A 22680-nucleotide genomic window follows, 5' to 3' on the forward strand; every position below is an offset into this window, starting at 1 on the left:
AGACCCACTCTCCTGCCTGGACTGGCAACTGGGAAGAAAGGGTTTCCTCTTCCCTGGATACCCGCTGGGGAGGGAAGGCCCAGACAGACCCTGGGACTCCTCGGAGAAGGAAAGGGCCCTTGGGAGTGGCTGGGTGGGGTACTAGCTTGGCCATAGTTACCCAAAGCCGTGTTCCGCTCCTCCAGAAGCTCCACTTTCACCAGCTGGTTGACAGGGGGGGCGTCCTCCAGTCGCTCAATCAGGGCATTCACCAGATCCTCGTGGTTGCCGGGGAAGACGCCCAGGTGGTCCCCGGGCTGGTACTGCAGCTCCTGATTCCCGTTGGTGTGGAGACGCACGAAGATGGTCGATCGACTGGAGGGAAGGGTGGGGGAACAACAGGCTGAGGGCCACCAGCTTGTGCCCCTTTTCTTTGCTCCTCTGTCTTTGTGGCTACACCTCCCCTCCTTCCATTCTCCTTGGGGCTCAGGCCAATCAGACTTCCACCCCCACCAGTTCCACAGGGCGGGTTTCAGCAAGGTCACCCATGAGCTCTTCTTTGCAAACCCAACAGCCAGTTCCCAGCACTCACTGTGCTCATCAGAGCAGTACTGGACGTGGCTTCTCACGTCCTCCTCAATCCCCTTCTCTCCAGCTCCCCAGGCTCTCCTGGTCTCTTCTCTGGCTGTTCTTCCTCGGTCCCCTTTGTTGGTTCCATCTCATCTCCCCTAACTCTGGACATTGGAGCACCCTGAGATGCAGTCCCCAGATCTCTTTGCTTTTCTGACTTCTTGTCCCTGCTTTCCTTTTCTCCATAGCACTTACCAAACTCCATAGAATGGAGAGTTTACTCCATACTATGGCATGTGGTCTGTCTCTCTGCCTGCCCCTTCCCCATCCCCACTCCGAGGACAATAGAAGAGACTAGGAATCTGTGTAAACTCTAAGATCGGCAAGGAACTTGTCTATTTTCTCCACTACTCTATTCTAGCACCTAGGGCAGTGCATGACACATAGTAGATACTCAAGAAATATTTATCGATTGAAGGAACCTCAGACCCTCAGGGTTAACCAGCTGCTGGAAGAGGCTCTATTTTTGATACCCAATTTCTACCAGGAACCACTAAACCCCACTGGAGCTGTGGCAGTGATGTCCCCATTCTGTGAAATTCCACCTCTCCTGGGAATCCAAAGCTCCACCTCCTTTTGCAAACTGGGGTCCTCACCTTGTCCTGGAAAAGGGAAAAGGGCTTGACCTTAAGCTCAGGTTCTTATTATCCCCAATCCACTGATACTATAAAGTTTATAGAACAAAGGAGAAAACCCAGAGGGAAACTTGTTTAGGCCTGCCGAGTCATGCCCTTTCCTTCAATAGTTGGATTTCAAGTGCAGGAGGTCTATGAATGAATCCTCAGAATAGGATTATTCTGGTTCTTTTAAAGTTTTAGTACCAATACACTGCATTTTTATGCCTGAAAACTTCGGGATTGATGACTACACTTGGGTAAATCAAATCTTTTTGTATTCTTGGAGTTACATTCGCATTTTCAGATCCGCTTTTTCTTCCTTGCCAACTGGTTTTCAGTTGATAGCGACACTTGATATTCAACATGAAGTTTCTACATTCTTCGTGGTATGTAAATCAGCACTTGAATAGACCAATGGGACTCGCTATTTGAAGGAGTTTTTGGCACAACCAAAAGTTCTTTTGTGCTGCAAATAGCCACCATTATTAAAAATAGTTGTGCTGGCATCTCTGCTTTTTTGGGTATATTTTCTTGAAGCACGACACCCCTGTCCTTAGTAGGGTGGGGAACTCGGTGACTGAGATTGTGAATGATGGTGGTGGGGGTCTGGGCTCCCACTCTCCTTCCCTGGGCAGATTTTGCCCTCCCTGGGACACTGATGTTACCTATTAAATGGGCTTGCGTGGATGACTCTGCTCTGAGCTCATGCCAGTCTATCGGTTCCTGGAGAGCTAGAGAGACATGGTCACCCTCCTGCCAGCTCCAGGAAGGGATTGAGCAGAGGCTGACAGCCAGCAGGGGGCGCTGTGGGGTTGAGAATTTGGGAACCTCCAATGCCAACCACGGGAAGTCTTTGAAAGGCCCACAAATCAATTCCCACTTTCTCCCAGATCATCACGAGTTGTTGTTGTTGTTGTTTTTTTTTTTTTCAGAAGTATATTTGCCTCCGTTCCTATGGCCGGTACAAAATAGAAACGTGGAGGCCCCAAACTTGCTGAGCTGGCTTGTGCTCACAGCCGTTTCCCCTAAGTCCTCTTGAACGCGGCTGAGGGTGGTCAGGCAGAGAACGGGCAGGGATGAGGATGGACCTGGCCTGTGGGCCACGAGGTGGGGGTAGGCTCTGCTGGGAGTTGGACCATGGACACTGTGCACGCGTCTGACTGGAGAACCCCAGCAGTGAATGGCTGCATGGCCTGAGGACCCCTCTGTGGGCTGGTCCTTGAAGCTTTGCTGGGAGCTGATCCCCCAGTGGGTAGCACTAGCCTGGAGACCTACTGCCTTATATCTCTGTTCTGCTGGGGATTTCTAAGTATGGGACTTTCTAACCTTTTTCTTTTTTTAAAAAGAAAAAAGCTTGGGATATACATGGGTTGTCGGAAAGTATTAGGGGAAGGACTTCCCTGGAAGTCTAGTGATTAAGAGTCCACACTTCTACTGCAGGGGGCATGAGCTCAATCCTTGGTCGAGGAAAGAAGATCCCGCATGCCACGTGGCGTGGGCAAAAAAAAAAAAAAAGTCCTTTCCCAAGCTTAAAAAAAAAGTAAGTATTTGGAGAGGGGAAAAAAGGTAGCATTGGAAAGGCAACAGCCATTCAAATGCCTGTCCCCTGAGTATGGCCTGCTTGTGACGTATTTACATCCACCTACAGCAACATCACACAAACACACACACACTCATGCACACACACAGTTAGCAATGGTTCAATGACAGGTTCACAGGGGAAAGAATAGTCTGCTAACATCCAGCATTAAAAGGAGGGGCAGTGGGAAACAGCTCATGTTCGTTCATCAGTGAAAAGAGTAAACATGGTCTCTTGTGAGCACTTTGAGGTGATAAGGCTCATAGCTTCAACGAATTTGTTAACACTTTCTAGGCCCTGATGAGAGAGTGATGGATGAAGAAAACACAGGGCCCCATTCTCACTGAGAAGCAACTGAAAAAGATCATGGATGGGGCTGGTGATGTGGAAGGGTGGGCGCTGACAGGTTGGGGGCAGTGGGCTCAGTGACCAGCAGATAAGGATGGTCGGGGAGGCCTTGCTGGTGATTTGATGTCGGAGCAGAGATCTGAACGATGAGGAGGAGGGGACGTGCAAAGATTTGGGGGTAGAGTGTTCCTGAAAGGGGGAGCAGTACATGCAAAGGCCCTGAGGTGGAAAAAGCATGACATGTCCGAAGATGACAAAGAAGGCTGGAGGGTTTGGAAGGGGGTCAACACAGGGCTGAGTGGCACAGGAGGAGGTCAGAGAGCTGGGAAGAGGCCAGATCAGGAGGGTCTCATTGTAATCTGTCCAGGCAAGGAGTTGGGAGGTTTCCTGAGATCAGTGGGAAGCCATTGGAGGGTATGAAGCTGCAGGAGGATGGGTTTCCATTTCTGTTCTTAAAAGATTAGTCTGGCTGCTATTTGGAAGATGAATCTTTGAGAGAAAAAGCAAGAAACAGAAGGACAAGTTAGGTGGCTTTGGGAGGCCCTCAGACCACAGATGATTGTGGCCTGTCTTATGGTGGCGGCTGTAGATCTGAAATAATGTATTTGAAAGACAAGCCCACTGTATCAGCTGAGAGTTGGATGGATATTAGGAGGGAGACAGAGGAGGCAGAGAGGAAGCCTGAGTTTGGGGCTTACACTGAATGTTGATGTCCTGTGTTGAGATGGGGAAAGCTGGAAAGAAGTTATTTTATTCAAGAGGAGCTGGGAATTGAGAGTACTCCCATGCAGAACTCTCCATTACAATGTCCCATCTTTCTCTGATGTACCACAGCACTCAGGCCCTTTCAGCATCTTTGCTCCTAGATGGCCCTGTCTGTTCTCTATCTTATCTAAAGCCAACCCAGCGTCTCCCCTCCTCCTCCTGACTTCTAGGACTTATGTGGCCCATACCCCACCCATTAGTGCTCCATTACACTCTTTTCTGTATTGTTTGCTACTTGCCGCACACAGAAAAGTTTATTTCCTGGCCAGGCAGTAACTGCGGTCAGTCGCTTTTCTCTTTAGAGTTGCAAGGATCACCCTCAAAAGGTGGTTTATTTCCTCTTAAGCACTTTGTTTGCTTAAGGGTCTTTTGTTATGGGTGGGAGCGGGGTGGGGAGGGTGTTTCATAGTATCTTTATGCGGTCTCCTGGCTCAAACATCCTGACTTTGGCTGTGGGCAGGGGAAGATGGGAGAAAGGGTCATACGTTTTTACTCAGTCCTTACACACACACACACACACACACACACACACACACACACACACACACACACACACACACACACCCCTTATAAAGCTGGGCAGGGTAGTAAGGCCTGAAAATAGGTAGTGCTGTGGAGTCTGATTTCAAAGGGTTAAACACCGAGACCCCATACTCAGCTGTGGGCAGGGGAAGATGGGAGAAAGCTGGGCAGGGTAGTAAGGCCTGAAAATAGGTAGTGCTGTGGAGTCTGATTTCAAAGGGTTAAACACCGAGACCCCATACTCAGCTGTGGGCAGGGGAAGATGGGAGAAAGCTGGGCAGGGTAGTAAGGCCTGAAAATAGGTAGTGCTGTGGAGTCTGATTTCAAAGGGTTAAACACCGAGACCCCATACTCAGCTGTGGGCAGGGGAAGATGGGAGAAAGCTGGGCAGGGTAGTAAGGCCTGAAAATAGGTAGTGCTGTGGAGTCTGATTTCAAAGGGTTAAACACCGAGACCATACTCAGCTGTGGGCAGGGGAAGATGGGAGAAAGGGTCATACGTTTTTACTCAGTCCTTACACATCACACACACACACACACACACACACACACACACACACACACACACACACACACACACACACACACACACACACACACACACACACACACACACACACACACACACACACACACACACACACACACACACACACACACACCCCTTATAAAGCTGGGCAGGGTAGTAAGGCCTGAAAATAGGTAGTGCTGTGGAGTCTGATTTCAAAGGGTTAAACACCGAGACCCCATTTGATTCTTTTAAAGCTAATCTATAACTGATTTTAATACTATCTTCTGGTTACTAACCTTTCTGAAATGCCCTCTTGCAAGTCACTCAGCACAGTCAGCTGCCCTTTCCAGAGGTGGATGGTTTGGTGGTGGGGGGTGGGGGGTGTTTATTCTGGGACTTGGTCCAGCTTAGCATCAAAACATTTGCAAATTACCTTGCTTTTTATGTGCTATGGTTTGGGAGTAATTTTTATCATCTGGTCTTTCATGGTTGGTAGCTGAGAGAAATGTCCAGTAGATTCTTAGTCCCTTCTTTTCCAATGCCACTGAGACTGTACTTTTCCATGGGACAGAAATAGGGAGTAAGATGTGTATAGAGTCCCTTTCTATTGGGTTGGCCAGAAAGTTCATTCACTTTTTGGCCAACCCAATATATCAGAGATTATTATGCTCTGAATATTACATGTAACTAATTATTCAATTACATTAATTTCCAAATCCATTTCTTCAGTGTTTGAGGGTGTCTGGGGGAGAACACGAGCGCCATGGGGCTCCATCCTGTTGACCACATTGACCACTTTATCATAAGTTTTACATCCAGGCATAGAGAACAGACTTTTGGTTGCCAAGGGGGTAACGGGTTTGGGGAAGGATGGAGTGGGAGGTTGGCGTTCACAGAAGTAGCTTTTATATGTAGAATGGATAAACAAGTTCCTACTGTATGGCACAGGGGATTATATTCACTATCCTGTGATAAACCATAATAGGAAAGAATATTTAAAAAGAATGTATATGTATAACTGAATCACTTTACTGTACAACAGAAATTAATGCAACATTGTAAATCAACTACAGTTTCATTGAAAAAAAGGTTTTATATCCACATAGAAAGCACACATATTAAAATGTGCAGATGTATGAAACTGGGATGGGTAAAGGATAGTAACAGAAACATAGGATACCCGAGCTGCTTTGTGTGTGTTGTTTTTAATATAGCAGTCTTGTGATGCTGTTGATGCCACAGGTATAGCCATTTGGCGTTTTGACTTTGGAGTCAGAGAACTGAGTCTGTGTGACCTTAAAAAGGTCACTCACATTTTCTAATTGTCATTTTTCCTATTTAAAACATGGGTGATAACAGTACCTATTTCCTGGGCTGTTCCGAACTCTGGGAGAGCCTGCACAGACAGACCTCAAAACTGTGCTTGGAACACAAAAATTACTAGATAAGTACTAGTTCTCATTTTAGGTAAGGAGACAGGTGTTCTGAAGGCCTAAGGGACTTGTCCAAGGTCACAGGGCTGGGGGATGGCAGCAGCGGGGTAAGAACCCAGAGTGGTCTGGCTCGAGAGGCCACCCTTTGCACCACACCATGCAAAGAACGAAGATCTCAAAAGACCTTCATGGGCTAGAACTGCTAAGTGAAGAAGATTCCATCCGATGGGGATTTAGGCAAAGACTTTTGTAACTGCTAAAAAATGTACTTATACATGGAGTGATGCAGAGATATGGCCTGATCATTTTGAAAAGATTCAGATCCAAGAGCAGAAAGGACATAAGCTTAATGGGAGAGCGGCAAGGCTGTTAGGACAACCCTGGGCCGCTTTAGCACCTCCTGTCCAGACTGAGGATGGTAATAATAGCCTCGGTGCACTTGGCATCGATCACAGGACCTCCACTGCGCTGGGGCCAGGTCCGAGGATGACATTTCCAGTAGGACAGAGTGTCCTTCTACTACAGCAAAAGGTCTGGGAAACCGGGTCTCAGGAGAAACAGTTGGAAGGAACAAGGATCAGGGAGAGTGGCTTGCTGTCCTTGGCTATTGGCAGCTCTCTCATTTGGAAGAACTGACTTTGTTTTAGGTGTCACTGGAGAGTGTAACATAGGACCAAAATGGAAGTGCTAGGAACACAAGCTTTGGTTATAAACAATAGGAAGAGAATTTCTAACAACTGGGACCTCAGAACACAGAAGGGGCTGTTTTGTAGGTTAATAAACCTCCCATCATCCCAAAGGACTTAAGTAGAGACTGAGCAGGCATTTCTCAGGACACCAGAGAAGAATTATCTGCAAAGAGGAGCTATCTGGACTAAGTGATTTCTGACTAAGGTACACATTAGAGTGAATATTAGGAGTTCAACGAAGGTGTGGTCTCTATTAAAAAAAATTCCTCATAAAACCCTTCTCTTTCCCCTTTCCACAGAGATCGTCACCATTCTTTTTTTTTTTCTTTTCTTTTTAGCTGTACCAAGTGGCTTGTGGGATCTTAGTTCCCCGACCAGGGATCAAACCTGCACCCCCTGCTGTGGAAACCTGGAGTCTTAACCACTGGATCACCAGGGATGTCCCAACCAGTTACTTTTTCCATCCCTGCACGTTGGAGCTTGGCAAATGGAAAGCAGGAAGCCAAGATGCTGCAAGGCAGCAAAGGGGGTCTGGAGGACCCTTCCAATGGTAATAGGAAGTCAGTCCCTGGAGCCAACAAGGGTTCATTCCTTGCTGTGGGTGGCATCTGGGGCAGAGGCGGGGAACCCGAAGGGACCAGGATGTTCCTACCTGGATTTTGGACTCTGAAGGTTTTGGCGGCTGAGGAGTCGAGCGGCTGAGACCCGCTTTTTGTGGACATTGGATAGACCTGGGGGGAGAAGAACAAAGGTGCTCCTGAGATTGGGTAAAACAGTTGTTAATACAGAGTCTCCAGCTTCTCCTGACCCTCTGCATGAAGCAAAGAGACAAAAGAAAAGAGGTCAGACAGGCATTGGGGTGGGTGGTTGTGGATACAGCAAAACAGAAAGCAAACCTGGCTTAACTTAGCAGAGAAGAGGAGGTTTAGGGTAACATGCTGCAGGGCTAGAGAGAGAGCCCAGAGCAGCAACAGCATGTTTATTTGGGTGGCCTGCACGTGTTTATTTGGGTGGAGGTGGGCACGGCAACCCACTCCAGTACTCTTGCCAGGAGAACCCCATGGACAGAGGAGGCTGGTGGGCCATGGGGTTGCAAAGAGCTGGACATGACTGAAGTGACTGAGCACGCATGCATGCACTGCAACGGAGACCGAAGCAACGAAGCCCACCTTCTCTAAGGACCTTTTGGAGGTGAGAACTGCTGTCTCCTCTCCCCACACCAGGGTCTTGGGTGTCTCCCCCGGCGGGTGGTAGGAGGTACCTTGTGTGAGTTCCGGAGCTTCCGCCACGTAGGTGAGACGGAACTTGTTCCTCTTCCAGCTGCGGTCATTGCTGATGAGGGAGTTGTTTGCCTTCTCAATGTTGACGTCATCACCCACGCAGAACACATCACAGGCTGCCTGTGGCACACATTATACACGTTAGGAGTCACTCCCATTTTCCTCTCCCTGTCTCCCCTGCCCCTGGGAATCACTAGCCTACTTCTTGTCTCTCTGAATTTGCCTGTTCTGGACGCTTCATCTACATGGACTCAGATGGTAAGTGTCCTTTTGTGTCTGGCTTCTTTCACGTAGCACATGTATTCATCAGTACTTCATTCCTTGTTGTGCTCGAACATTCCATTGCAGGGACACACTACATTTTGTTCATCCATTCATCATATTTAATGCTAAACAGTTTACACTTAAATCTAAATGACCACGTGTGGCCAGTGGCTACTGTACAGGTCGTTGGAGAACTAGCACAAGAGGAACAAGATTGTCAAAGCAGACAGATTGGTGAGATCTGAGATCCAGCCCGAGGCATGGCCCCCTGGGTTGGTTAACCAACTGTATGTTTTTTATTTACTTGTCTATGGAATGTGAGTGAAGGATGGGTTCCTCCCAGCTCTATAATTTTTCATAGACTAACTCTTTACCCTTAATACAGGAGGCTGGATTCCAGGTGGAAAATGTGTCTTAGGACCACCCAAAGTTATCTGACTTGTTTAAAGCTGTCTCCTGGTTGGATACATAAGGGAAGTACCAAAGATTTTCTCAAGTTTTTTCTATTTTTGATGGTTTAGGTGATCTGTCCTTGGGGGTCCCTGGGGGCATGACTCCTCCCCATGGGTCTCTAAGATTGGGGTAGATGGTTACCTTGAAGACCTTCTTAGCCCAGGTCCTGAAAGCCTCTTCCTGCCCACAGAGCTCATCCCCCTCCCTCATCTTCAGGATCCTCTCTCCTCCAAGCTCTTCCAGGAGGGTGTCCACGGCATGTCCAAAGGCGCAGAAGTGAGGGTATGCCCGTGAGCCAAGGCCGAACACAGAGAACCTGCCAAGACGACAACAGAAGGTCTAGAATAGGGGGCTGGGGAGAATACAGCAGGGGTTCTGGGGTCATGGACTGTTACGTCCCCATAAATTCACATGTGAAGCCCTGTCCCCCAGTGCGACTATTTGGAGATGGGGCCTTCAAGGAGGTAATTGAGGTCAAAAGAGTGGGGCCCTGATCCTTCTAAGAAGAGGGAGAGGCCCCTGAGAGCTCTCTTCTCCACCCCCAGTGACAGGCTCACAGAGGAAAGTCCACGTGAGGACACAGCAAGCAGATGGATGTCTGCAAGCCAGGAAGACAGGCCTCACCAGAAACCTTGATCTTGGACTTGCAGCTTCCAGAAGTGTTAGAAACAAATTTCTGTTGTCGAGGCCCCCAGCCTGTGGTACGTTGTGATGGCTGCCCAAGCAGATAAAGACAACTGGTACCTCCAGAAGGGCAGTGTTTAGCCTCTGGTGGTCAGACCACCCCACACCCCTTTGGGGAAGGCCATCTTTAAGCCTGGGAGCCCCTAAACCCTGCTCTCCCTTCCTTCTGGTCTCCGCTAGGTACCACTGTCCTCAGGAGAAAACTCCCAGTTGGTCCTTAGGAGGATGGGTGACCCAGGACCATTGGCTGTTTCTTGAGTTTCCCTTTCTAAGCTGGACTAATTGGGGCAATAAATCTACTGGATTAGCCAAAGTTCCTTTGAGTTTTTCTGTAAGACGTCACGGAAAACCCTGAATGAACTTTTTGGCCAACTCAATACATCAGTGGAAGACTTGACTCTACTCAGGATACAACTAAATTAGTTTCAAGTACAAAGGGAATGAAAACTCTAGCATAGCAGTTCTTGGGGACATGTGCTAACAAGGAGATCAGAAGAACTGGTCATTAACACATCCAGTGTTGGTGTGTAAACAGGTTCTTCTAAAAGGGATTGAAAGATTTATAGATATGCTGGCTCCACCCTTTGCAGCGTCTGTGTAATTGATTTGTTTCACAAAGCCTCTTTGCTTGGAATGGACATATACACTCTGCTATATTTAAAATGAATACAACAAGGACCTACTGTACTGCACATGGAATGCTGGTCAATGTTATGTGGCAGCCTGGATGACAGGGGAGTTTGGGGGAGTTTGGGGAGAATGGATATATGTATATATATGGCTCAGTCCCTTCACTGCTCACCTGAAACTGTCACAACACTTGTTTGCTAATTGTAGAAAATTGTAGAAAATAAAAAGGTTTAATTTAAAAAAATGTCTGTTTGCATAGATGCCACAAGAAAACGTTGGGGTTTGAATCGATGGGGGTCAACTTAATGAGAATTTTCTGAAGTCTGGGAAGTGGAGGGCTGTGTCCCAGATGACCCCCCCAGTCCTGCAGAGACTTGACACCACACTTCCAGGACTTGGTCCTGGCTGTGGGTCTTGACCTCACTGGCCCTAGATGGACAAGTGAACAAGTGGGATATGAACAACACCCCAACTTGCATTTTTTTTTCCAGGTTGGAATGTGACTATCCTGTGGGTGACTGTCATTTCAGACAAGTCAAGGAGTGGAGCTGTTTAACTGGCTCCTTACAGAATCTGACTCTGTCCCTGAATCTCTTTCTTGTTAAAGAATGATGGAGCCAGCCATCGCATGAAAGATTGCAATGGGGGATGAGGGGAAAACAGCAGAGCAAGTTGGGAAGGGACCCTCTTATTATTGGAGAATGAGCTTGAGATGGGGTCCAGGTGTCTCAAGAGATCATGTGAAAGTTAACATAGAGTAATATCCCCTCCTTTGATTGATCCTTCTTCATCTTATCCTCCTGCCCTTCTTTCCTGGGCATTCCACAGTCTTCCCAAGGGAGGGATGTAGAATTAGGTAGCATGTTTCCCCATCACTCCTTCACCCACAATCCTCCTTTACTTGGATTCCTCACCTTTTCCCTGCAGGTGGTGAGAACTGGTGGCCAGCATGGGACTGCTTGGATGGGGGCCAGGAAGCTGCTCTCCTGCCCCCAGCCAAGGCCTGAGCCTAATGCAGGTTTGAAAACTCAGTGCTAGTCATGCCTTGTGGTTAGAGAGTTGTTCCCTAAACCTCTATTTATTTACTTATTTTAATATTTATTTATTTATCTGGATGCACTGGGTCTTAGTTGTGGCATGTAGGATCTTTAGTTGTGACATGTGGGATCTAGTTCCCTGACCAGAGACTGAACCCAGGCCCCCTGGATTGGGAGTGCAGAGTCTTAGCCACTGGACCGCCAGGAAAGTTGCTCCAATATTGATTATGTTTGAGATATCTGCCATACTTGACTACCTCTCACACTGTTATTTACTTAATAGTTGCTATTTAATTTGCTTTTAATTTGTACTCTATTTGCACAAATTATTTGTACAATTATTTGTACTAGCTATTCAAACCCACTGGTGTTCACTAAGATACGGCCCAGGGAATTAATTCATTAACATGCTTCCCAATGCATCTGAAGGCCTGTGTCACAGTCACCTCCTATATACACATTTCATCACAGTCTAAACCATATGATTGCAAAATTCCTATTTTAAGCTTCCAAACCAGAAAACTTGGCAAAATTATAATAGGGGCTAGATAGTAAATATTTTCAGGCTTGTAGGCTAAGAAGCAAAATTGATGCTATTATGCAGATATCTGTATAATAAGGAAGAAAATAAATTTCTGTATGCTTTTGGATAAAATTAAAAATATAATAGCAACAGTTATGGGGTACATTTTTCTAGTTATATATAGCTACTAGTGAGAAGAATGGAATCCTTTTTTGAGGGGGATATAGCATTTTGCTTAATTGGGGCTTGAAGGGAATATTTTCTATCATTAAATAAATTGTAGATATTCATCTGTAAAAACCATTCTGGGTTGTACAGAAGTATACAGTGGCTGGGCTGGATTCAGCTCATGGGCTGCAGTTTGCCAACCCCTGCTCTTGGGCATGATAGATTTAATAAGGGAAAAATGGGTCTGACTGTCAAACCATGGATGTTTCAATGTCAAGCTAAAGAACACAAACTGATGTCAAAACCCATCAGTTCGAGGGTGAACCAAGGGGGAACCCTAATGCAAACTATGGGCCCTGGGTGACAATGATGTGTCAATACAGGTTCATCAACTGTATAAATGTACCACCATGGCAGGGGATGCTGATGATGGAGGAGGCTGTGTGTGTGTGTGTGTGTGTGTGTATGTGTGTGCACACGCACCGAGGGTTGGGCAGATAGTACACGCAAAATCTCTGTGCCTTCCCTTCAATTTTGCTGTGAACCTAAAGCTACTTTAAAAAAAATAAAGTTTATTAAAAAGTGTACTGATGGGGAATTCCCTGGTGGCCCAGCGGTTAGGTCTTTGTTGTTCAGTTGCTCAGTCATGTCTGACTCTTTGCGACCCCATGGACTGCAGCGCCAGGGTTCCCTGTCCTTCACCATCTCCCGGACCTTGCTCAAACTCATGTCCATTGAGTCGGTGATGCCAACCAATCAAGTTACGTGGTAAGGCCAAAAAAGGAAAAAGTATACTGATAGAAACAATACTCAAATATCTGGGAAGCCTGTGAGCTCCATCATCTTCTGAGCATTGCCCTGAGCCGGCGTGGAGGAGGCTGCACTGGTGAAGGTCTAAGAGGTTCCTGGCCGGGCCTGAACACTGCTTACACAGTAGCCTCATCTTGACCAGTATCTATGAAACCAAGGGTTTGACATCCAGTTTTCTTCCTTTCCAAATACCCATGAAACTGAATCCACAACCACTGAAGTAAAAAATACCTGTCCATGTACTACCTAAAATGTTCTTGTGGGATGTGACTATGCTTTGGCAAACAAGGGGTTGTGACAATATTTTTTTGAATCTGTACATTGGAGGCAATTAGGGAGATTGAAAAAAAAAACAAACAAACAAACAAGCAAAGCTTGGGTCCAAGTTTAGACCCAACTACATCAAAGTCTCTGGAGGTGGGGCTCAGGTATCTGTACATTGTGAACATCTCCAAGTGATTCTGATGAGCATCCGAGGTTGGGAACCATCAGGCCCCAGTGGGGTGTCCCCATAAGCTTCTAATAAGTAAGATGTAGTAGCACTCATGAAGGGAACTCGCTGAGTTACATCTGGGGGATTAGCATCCTTTAGCACAAATGATATGAAGTTCATGCAAAGGGGTGAAACTTGGGTGATGGCGGCTCTGAAGGAGTGTGATTTGGGAAGAGGTCATAGGAGGGGTCCAGGTATGTGCTTTAATGAAGCAGGGGGACATCCCCAAACAGCGAGAGTGCAGCTGGTTACTCAAGGGATGAACGGACACGGAAGGGAGACCCCTCCCCAAACAGAGAGCCCACTCTGTTACTCTGTCCGGCTCCCCAAGAGCCTTCATCATCCCTGATGCCCTGGGCCCCTCTCTCACCTCACGTTGGCCAGGGGTCCAGTGCTCTCAAAGTTGTCTCTGAGGTCTGGCCCATCACCCGACGATTTGCGGGAGTCGGAGTACGAGGAAACGCTGTTGAAACGCACTTTGTAGCTCCTGCCAAGACGAAAGAGAATCTGTGAACTCTGGTTCAGAGCCCCCGTCCTGGGGTCAGCACCCCCCTGGCTATCTATGTTGCCAGTCCTGGTTCTAGGACCTTCCTCTGAGTGTTGGGTGAGATCATAACACATCCGTGGCCTTGACCAGAACATATCAACTCACCCTCGCCCAACACAAGGACACCTAGACATCACTTGATGCTACGTGTATTGAAAAGGTTTTAGCAGAAACAGAATCATGGACACAGAGAACAGACTGGTGGTTACCAAGGAGGAGGGGGTGGTGGAGGGCTGGCGTGGGAGGTTGGGGTTAGCAGGTGTGAGCTTTTATACAGAGAAAGGATAAACAACAAGGTCCTACTGTATAGCACAGGGAACTATATTCAATAGCCTATGATAAACCATAATTGAAAAGAAAATTTAAAAAAGAATGATTATATATCACTGAATCACTTTGCTGTACAACAGAAATTAATACAACATTGTAAATCCACTATACTTCAATTAAAAAATGTTAAGACTGAAAAAAAAAAAGGAAAAGGTTTCAGACTACATTAATTGTCCATTCCTTAACCCATTAGATGATGTTTCCTTACTTCCCACATGTTAGCCAGGACAAGAATCATTCTGGGATCTTGTTAAGATGCAGATCCTGACTCAGTAGGTCCAGAGTAAGGCCTACGATGCTGCATTTCTAAGAAGTTCCCAGGAGATGCCACTGGTCCCCAAACCTTACACCAACTAGTGAAGAATTACACTCCTGCAGTCTGCTATAGTAACCATGAAAGAATGACATTTCTGCTGTCTGCTACAGTAGCCATGGGTTGTGTGTAACTGTTTAAATTCATTCAGATTGGATATAATGAAACATTCTGCTCCCCACGGTGCACTAAACTCACATCAAGGGCTTGATAGCCATGTGTGGCTAGTGGCTAATGTACAGGATGACACAGACATAGAACATTTATGTGCTCGTAGAAAGGCTTATTGGGCAGTGCAGGACTGTCTCACTCAACAGTCTCTTTTTTTTTTCCTAAACAGAAAAATTGAAGTATATTGGATATACAGTATTATAAGTTACAGGTGTACAACATAGTGATTCACAATTTTTAAAGGTTATACTCCATTTAAGGGCTTCCCTGGTGGCTCAGTGGTAAAGAATTCACCTGCCAATCCAAGATACACGGATTCAGTCCCTAGGTTGGGAAGATTCTCTGGAGAAGAAAATGGCAACCCACTCCAGTATTCTACCTTGGGAAAGTCCATGGACACAAGAGCCTGGTGGGCTAGTCTACAGGGTTGAAAAAGAGTTGGACACCACTTGGTGACTAAACAACAACAACTCCATTTATAGTTATTCTAAAATATTGACTACATTCCCTGTGTTAGACAATATAACATTGTAGCTTATTTTACACATAACAGCTTGTACTCCTTAATCCCCTACCCCTATTTTACCCCTTCCCCTTCCCTCTCTCCACTGGTAACCACTACAACATTCTCTTTCAATAAAGTTATCGTCTTTAGACATTTCAAGGGTCTTTCACATTTCACATTTCAAATAAACATGAAAACTGTTCAGACACAGCCTGAAAAGAGATTGGATTTCTAATGTTGTTTCAAAGAAGGAGAAAAATGTCACTGGGACTCAAACCTTGGCACTGGAGGCTCAGGAGCCTCGAAATTAAAAAAAAACAAAAAACAAAAACGGTCTCCCAGTTTTCCTCTAAAAGTGGTAAGTTCTGTTCTCAGACAAGGCAAAAACCAAACCAAACCAAAAAAACTCCAAGACCAACAAAACAAAACAAACCCCCAAACAACAACAACAAAAGACTTCCATAAAATGCTCAAATCAAAACCCCAAACACAAAAACTCAACACACAAATCTGAGTGCAAAAGACAAAAAAAGAAATTGCGCATTCTGGCAGCAGGATTTCTAAGCTGGATGTTCTTCAAAGTTTTTGCTCCAGCATCAGGAAAGTTCTAAATATATGTAAGTGTATTTTCTGCCCTAAAATAGTCTCACATTGAGTCACATCTCCAAATAAGTCCTGTAACATATCAGGGGGTGGCTGTGTTGTTAGTGTGGGAGGGAGGGTTGATGGTTGTGGGGTAAAAATATCAGCGCATGTATTTGTATGAGGTGTGAGGCTTTTCCAAATGTGTTCCTCTTTGTTATCATCCTTCGATCCCTGCACCAGCTCCCAGAGATGGTCAGGGCAGAGATAGTTTCTCCCTGTTTGGAAGGTGAGAAAGATGGAGAAGCCCAGAGAGGTCAAGTAACAAGCTCAAGGTTACTCAGCGTGTTAGTGGCATGGCCTGCGTTAGAACTCAGGTCTCCTTGAGACCTGGGAGTGGCCTTCGATGCCGCAGTATCGGGCATGCGCACGTACATCCTCATCACCATGCGCGCGAGGGCTTACACCATTCACGCACGCACATGAACGCCGGGCAAGCACGATCACACGGGTGCATCCTACACATGCATGTGAGCACACACACACACACACACGCACACATGTGCACATATGGATGCTCTACCTGCGCTGGCTGTCACGAACTGCAGCCAGACCGTGGACTTCTGTGTCACCACGGGAGAGGGGAGGCCCTTTACGGGGAAAGAAACGCAAGGGTTCCGGGTACCTAGAGGGGAGAATGGATGGTGCCCTATCTCTCCCTGGAGGAGGGGTGAGGGGGGCCTGCTGAAGGCCACCAGGATGGGGTGGGGAGGAGAGAGGCAGAGAGGGTGAGGAATAAGATGCTGGTCTTAAAAACAGAAGGAGGGCTGACGACCAGGGACTCAGCTGTCCCCTGGGTATGGGATGTAGGCAAGTTTGGCAACGTGTGCTTGGCTGAAAGAGAACCAAGAGGGATGTTCTGCAGAATGCAGCCTCTGAATGCCAGTCAGGGAATTCCCTGGCAGTCCAGTGGTTAAGACTTCACCTCCAAGCGCAGGGGTGCAGGTTCCAATCTTGGTCAGGGAGCTAAGATCTCACATGCCTTTTGGCCAAAAAACCAAAACATAAAACAGAAGCAGTACTGTAGCAAATTCTATAAAGACTTTAAAAGTGGTCCACATTTAAAAAAAAAACCAAACAAAATAAAAAACAAATAAAATGCCAGCCAGCGATGACATCCAATGCTCAGCTTAAGACCTACTCCATGGTGGAAGCAACACCACGTGTCATGCTCTCGAAGAAAGGCAGCTTATCACTCACAGGTTGTATGTCCTCTGCTTTGAGGGGATTTAAGGGTTTTTCAAGGGTAATTTTGGTTACGAGTGTTTGTCACCTTATGAAATATCTTTAGAACCCAACCGCATGTTAGGTGCAGTTTTATCAGTAACATCTTTTGACTTCAGGCATTTTCTTTGCCTTAGGAGGTATCTTGTTTGAAGTCAGCCTCCACGTGAGTGGATGCAACTCCGCCATGAACATCAGATGGAAAAGTTCTAGGGAAAGAAGCTCACTGATTCTGAATGTAAGCTTCCAAAGGGTGGAGTAATAAGAACTATATTTACATGGCACTCAGCTTCTTCATGGGGCTTCCCTGATGGCTCAAGCAGTAAAGCATCTACCTGCAATGCAGGAGACGTGGGTTCTATCCCTAGGTCAGGAAGACCCCCTGGAGAAGGAAATGGCAATCCACTCCAGTATTCTTGCCTGGGAAATCACTTAGAGGAACCTGGCGGGCTGCAGTCCATCGGGCTGCAGAGTCGGACATAACCGAGCACACATGCACAGCTTCTCATAGGATGCTATCTACTTTTTACCTTGATTCTTACAAATTAGAAAGTTCACGCAGGTAGAACTTCCCAATTTGATGGAAAAACAAACTGAGGCACAGGGCTGTAAGGTGATTAAATACCAGAATGTCCACCTCAGTGGACCACAGACACCCACTGGCTAAAATAAGTCACAGATGGACTTCAGGTCACAAAAGTATCCAGAACTCAGAGGCGAACCCCAGATGGCAAGAGACAACTTTCGGTTTTCCCCCCAGAGTGTCACGGGACACTGGTGGGTCGTTTACTTACTTCCTTTCCTCGTGCACAGAGTTAGGGTTCCTCATTTCCATCAAAGCGCAGCCAAATTTCTGGAGGTCAAAAGAGACAAGTGGGATGTGAGGCAGATATGATTAAATTGGGAATGGGTTTGGGCAGAGGGTCTGGGAGTCCCAGCTGGCAAAAGAGGAGCCTGATGCCTGGGGGCCAGGGTGTCAGGGGCTTGGGCCAGGCAGCAGTGGTGTGCATGGAAGAGGACTGTTTATAAAGGGCTATAACTGTGGATGCCCCCCTGCTCCCCGCCCCACCTCAGCACGCAAATTCCCTTTGTGGTGGTTTTCTACAAAATATTGTCCCTGCTTCTCTCATCTGGAGCAGGGGACACCAAGCTCTTGACTGGAGCATCCATTCCAAAGAAGTAGTGAGCTCAGGTGACAACATTTTCAGGAGGGCTCGGCTGGTCGGCGGACGCCAACAGACTGAGGACTTGGAGTTGTCCAGTCTTGGCACAACCTGGATCCAAATCAAGGTCACTGGCTTTGAGATTCTGGGAGGATTTGCTACTGAAGAGCAGGCGTCACTGCTGCCCCTCTTCTCTGCAGATGGAAACAGGTGCCAGAACAGGTAATAGGGGCTCATCTCACCTCCCCATTCTCAGGGGGGTCTCCATTGCCGAAGGTGCTGGTAACCACCAGGACCAGAGTTTCGTGTTCCAGGTGTACAATGTCATATTCTTCCATGGACATCACCTAGGTGGGAGATCAAGAGGGGAGAAGGGAGAAGGTGATGAGGAGAGAGAAGAGGTAGGAGAGAAAAAGTGATGGGGGAAGAGAAGAGAGGAAGAACAGGAGTTATCTTGAGCCATCTCCTTAGGACAGAGATCCAAAGGTTCTGGGTGCCACTGTTTCAGTGGGCCCAAGTGGGCAGAACTAAAAGCTTGTTGGTAGTATGGGTTGCCTGTGGCCTGAAGGACCACAGAGAGTCTGGGGCAATGCGTTGGCTGCCAGTAGAGGCAGATCTTGATTGGGACTCCTGAGCCTCTTACAACCAAAGTATGCTGGAGTCTTCTTGACCACATGTAGGCTGGGAATGTCCCAGCTGGATCTGACCAACTGTGTGCTCAGGTTCCTTTCTAATTCTCCATCCAGTGGTGTGGAGGACCTGAGCCGAACACGTCAGTGCGCTAAGTCACCTCAGCCCTATAACTGTTTACAACCCTATGGACTGTAGCCCATCAGGCTCCTCTAACCATGGGATTCTCCAGGCAAGGATAGTGGAGTAGGTTACCATACCCTCCTCCAGGGGATCTTCTGACCCAAGGATCAAACCTGTGTCTCTTTAGTTCTGCACTGCCGCACCACCTGGGAAGCCCACCTTGAAGATTGCTTTGCCCTATCTCTTAGAATTCCTTGGGTACCATTTCTCAGAGTAGGTCCTAGGAAAACACTGTCTCCTTAGATGTGCTTTAAAAATAAGTGAGCCATAAGCAAACATCTTTGGGAAACATTTATATTCTCTCCTCTCCTCTTTTGGAGATGGTAACACACATGTGCAGAGTAAAGGCTCTCAGAATTCCTGCAGCAAAGAAACCCACTGAATTGTATTAAATGCGGGGCTTCCCAGACTGACTTCCAGATTTGCTTTTCAGAAACTTTCTAACATTTTGGTCTAGAACTGGGGGTTATGATTCCTGAACTCCTGAAGAGTTCACAGGGAGAGAGGCATCATTGTCCCTTGAAATACATGCAGGTGGGCTGACGGGCATCTTCAGATGTGCTGTTACCCACTCTCAAAGGGTTCTTCTCTGCTGACTTCCTCTGTTCCCTCCCCAACTTCACCAGGAGGGCCCAGAGAGCAATGGAACTGCCTGCTACCTACCTTGGCATCAAAGGCGTGTTTGAAGATCTCACATAAGGTTTTGGCATAAGCCTGCGACTTGCCCGTCTCTGTGGCATAAAGGATGGTAGCCTTAACCCTCTTGGCCATAGCCTGCCCCATCAGTTTGGCTGAGAACTTGACGGCTCTGTGGGGGAAGAGGGTGGAGAGAAAGATGGGAAGTGTAGAAGGGAGGGAGGATGTCAGGCTGGGACTTGGGGGCAAGAACCATGATCCATGAGATACAACGGGAGGGAACATACTCTCCTCATCTCTGATGGTGTCACGGATACTCAAAGTGTGAGTTGAGGCGCCATATTGATCCCTTTCTTAAGTCCCTCCAGAGCAACTAGTCATGAGCTAACATGGTTGGTGAGCTTTGTTAGTTTGTTACTTGATGGATCAATCCCAGCCATGAGAACCTTGGTTTGCCAACCATTGCCTCAAAAGATGACCATTCATTCATCCATTCACTCATTTGGTCATTCATCATGTGTTCTGTTGAGGCCTAGCTATGTGCCAGGCATTGTTATAGGAATGGAAAAACAGAGAAATGGCTGTCATGGGGCTTCCATTCTTATGTGTGTGTGAGAGAGACAGACAGAGAGAGAAAATGAATCACTAATAAATGAACAGGCATTGAGCTTGAGGGGATTTTAGAGGTTTATAACTCCACAAAAGAAGGACCAGGTCTGGTTTAGTCAGCCTTGCACATCCAGAGTTTTGCAAAGAGTGATTCTTAATAGGCACTAAATATCTATCAAGAGCAGAAACAGATTTTAAATCTGCTGCTACCACCAAAGCCCCTGGGAGCTTAAATGTCAAGTCAGGGCTCTTTCTGGTTAAATGGAGGATCCAGAAACAGTGTTTCTTCTTTCTCATCTATGAGGGTGTGGGCTTGGCAGGTGGGCCAGAGGCTCAGGAATGCCTGTGTTCACCTTCCAAGCAAGCATCCCTGTTCTAAGTAGGAATCTCTTTGAGTAGATAAATTGCTAATTACCCTCACCTGGGGATTATTGGTGGTAAATTCATCATTTTTTAGACTCAGGGAAACCACCCACGCTGCCTGAGAGTTAAGGGGGAGAAACAGAAAAGAATAAAAGGCACCTGGAGGGTTCCCTTTGAATGATCAGAGCAGAAAAAAGCATCTGTAATTATCTCCCATTGTTTCTACCTCAAACTTAATAGTGCAATTAATGCTTTAGATTTTTCCCTCCCTTCTTCCCTCAGAGACAGGCTGAACTGAACTGAAGCCAAAGGCTGCTATGCCTGAGAACTGGTGATGCTCTCGTTAGGGAAGGGATGGCTGCTGATGTGGTCCAGCTTGGCTGGAAGAGAACTGTTAGGTAGAAGGAGAGAGAGGAGGGAGGGAAGGAGAGATCCCATGGATCATATGGGTGGAGCCAAGGCCTAGGTTTCAGTCCCTGCAAGATCTACCAGTCACCTGTAGAGAGCAGAGAGTTCTAGAACCAAGGGGCTGAGGAAAGTGAGTAGCTCAGTGCACACTAGCTCCTCTGCCAAAATAAGGGGTCTGTGAGGAGTGGATCAGGGAGTTCTCTGTCTTTAGACAGAAGGCAGGCATCCCCATTAAACCATCTCAGTCGACCCCACCCCACTTGTCCCCTGGCTGACCACAGTTCTTCAGGACAATGACTCTTCAGTAGCCTTGGTCCCTAACCCTCTCCCCTCCCTCCTTCTCTCAGTGAAATCTTTCTTCATTTCATTCATTAACTCAATTGGCATCTCCTGAAGGAAGGCCCCTTTGACCTCTCAGACTCGGTGACGTCTATGTTGGACTTCCATGAATCCTTCCTCGAAGGTAGCTGTGAGCTTCATGCCGGCAGGATCGTATTATCAGGCTTGTCAGTGCCTGGCACTGAGTATCCATTTTTGTTGGCCAGATGAGTGAATTGAAGGAGCGAGATGAGATTCAGTCCTGATGACTGTCCACTCTAGGCAGTGGTGTGCTGGAGCCAGCTCATCCCAGCTCCTCCTGACTCTGGCTTCAGTGACTTCCTGTTGGGGGCTTAAAACTGGCTATAGTGGGAATATTTACACCATGGAAATTGGCGAATGTTACAAGTCTATTAATGTTATATTACTGTGGCCACCATTATTATTAGGAGAGCTGGTTTATCAACACAACACTGCCTCCGGGACAAGAATTTGGGAACCTGGGGGTGGGAAGAGAGGTTGGGAAGGAGAAGGGTCATGGCAATGTTCACATCCCAGACTCTGGGGCAAAGGAGGGACAGGGGTGTTGGAGAAAATGGAGAAGTCACGTTACCCAAGAGGTCAGAGGCACAGCATCCTCCCAGCCTTCTTTTCTGGGGACACATACATCACCCCTCCCTACCTGCTTTAGGAGACTTACTCTGCCAGCTTCTTGAAGCCGATGGCTCGCCGCTTTGTGGGGGTCCCGTTGGTGCCTTTCCAGACATGGGTGTTCCAAGGGTCAGGCTGGGGAGAGAGGACCATGGTCACCACAGTGAGGGAGCCTGGTTCCCCTTGGGAGATGCCCAGGAACCCTGGGGGCTTATGGCTGTCTGGCCATGCCCAACCCTTAGCCCTCGAAGGGAGTGAGTCTGCCAGCGGTGACCCCAGGGGACCAGGCAGAGTGGCTGGCCCAGCCTCCCTGCACTGTCCTGCCAGACCTTCCCACTCAGACCCTCTCCTACTCATGACCCCTGACCACTTGTTTCAGTTTCATTTGTCTTTCAGCTCGAGCTGTATTGTCCAATCTCATGGCTGCACTTGAGAGTCTGAAATGCAAGTTTGAACTCAGGTGTGCTCTAAGCCAGCAGACCCCAGCCTTTTGGGCACCAGGCACCAGTTTTGTAGAAGACAATTTTCCCACAGACCTGGGTGGGCGGGGGATGGTTTCGGGATGATTCAAGC

The 22680-nt window shown here is 47.3% G+C and overlaps 1 protein-coding gene across 6 annotated transcripts in view; it reads right to left on the reverse strand.

The window, feature by feature from the left end:
- The window catches only part of NOS1 (nitric oxide synthase 1), a 197232-nt gene that overhangs the window by 25143 nt on the left and 149409 nt on the right, over positions 1–22680 (reverse strand). For 5 of the 6 annotated variants that reach the window (XM_043439998.1, XM_043440009.1, XM_043440029.1 and 2 more), the window contains 10 exons: positions 22157–22242; positions 19786–19930; positions 18552–18656; positions 17941–17999; positions 16446–16547; positions 13785–13901; positions 9211–9385; positions 8334–8472; positions 7725–7803; positions 161–354 (listed from right to left, as the gene is read on the reverse strand). In XM_043439998.1, coding sequence (XP_043295933.1) covers positions 161–354; positions 7725–7803; positions 8334–8472; positions 9211–9385; positions 13785–13901; positions 16446–16547; positions 17941–17999; positions 18552–18656; positions 19786–19930; positions 22157–22242 — 1201 coding nt within the window. The remainder of the gene's footprint in view (positions 1–160; positions 355–7724; positions 7804–8333; positions 8473–9210; positions 9386–13784; positions 13902–16445; positions 16548–17940; positions 18000–18551; positions 18657–19785; positions 19931–22156; positions 22243–22680) is intronic. The other variant, XM_043440047.1, reaches the window with a different exon arrangement.

Source organism: Cervus canadensis, chromosome 1 (assembly GCF_019320065.1).
Source record: "Cervus canadensis isolate Bull #8, Minnesota chromosome 1, ASM1932006v1, whole genome shotgun sequence".
NCBI classification, from domain to species: domain Eukaryota; kingdom Metazoa; phylum Chordata; class Mammalia; order Artiodactyla; family Cervidae; genus Cervus; species Cervus canadensis.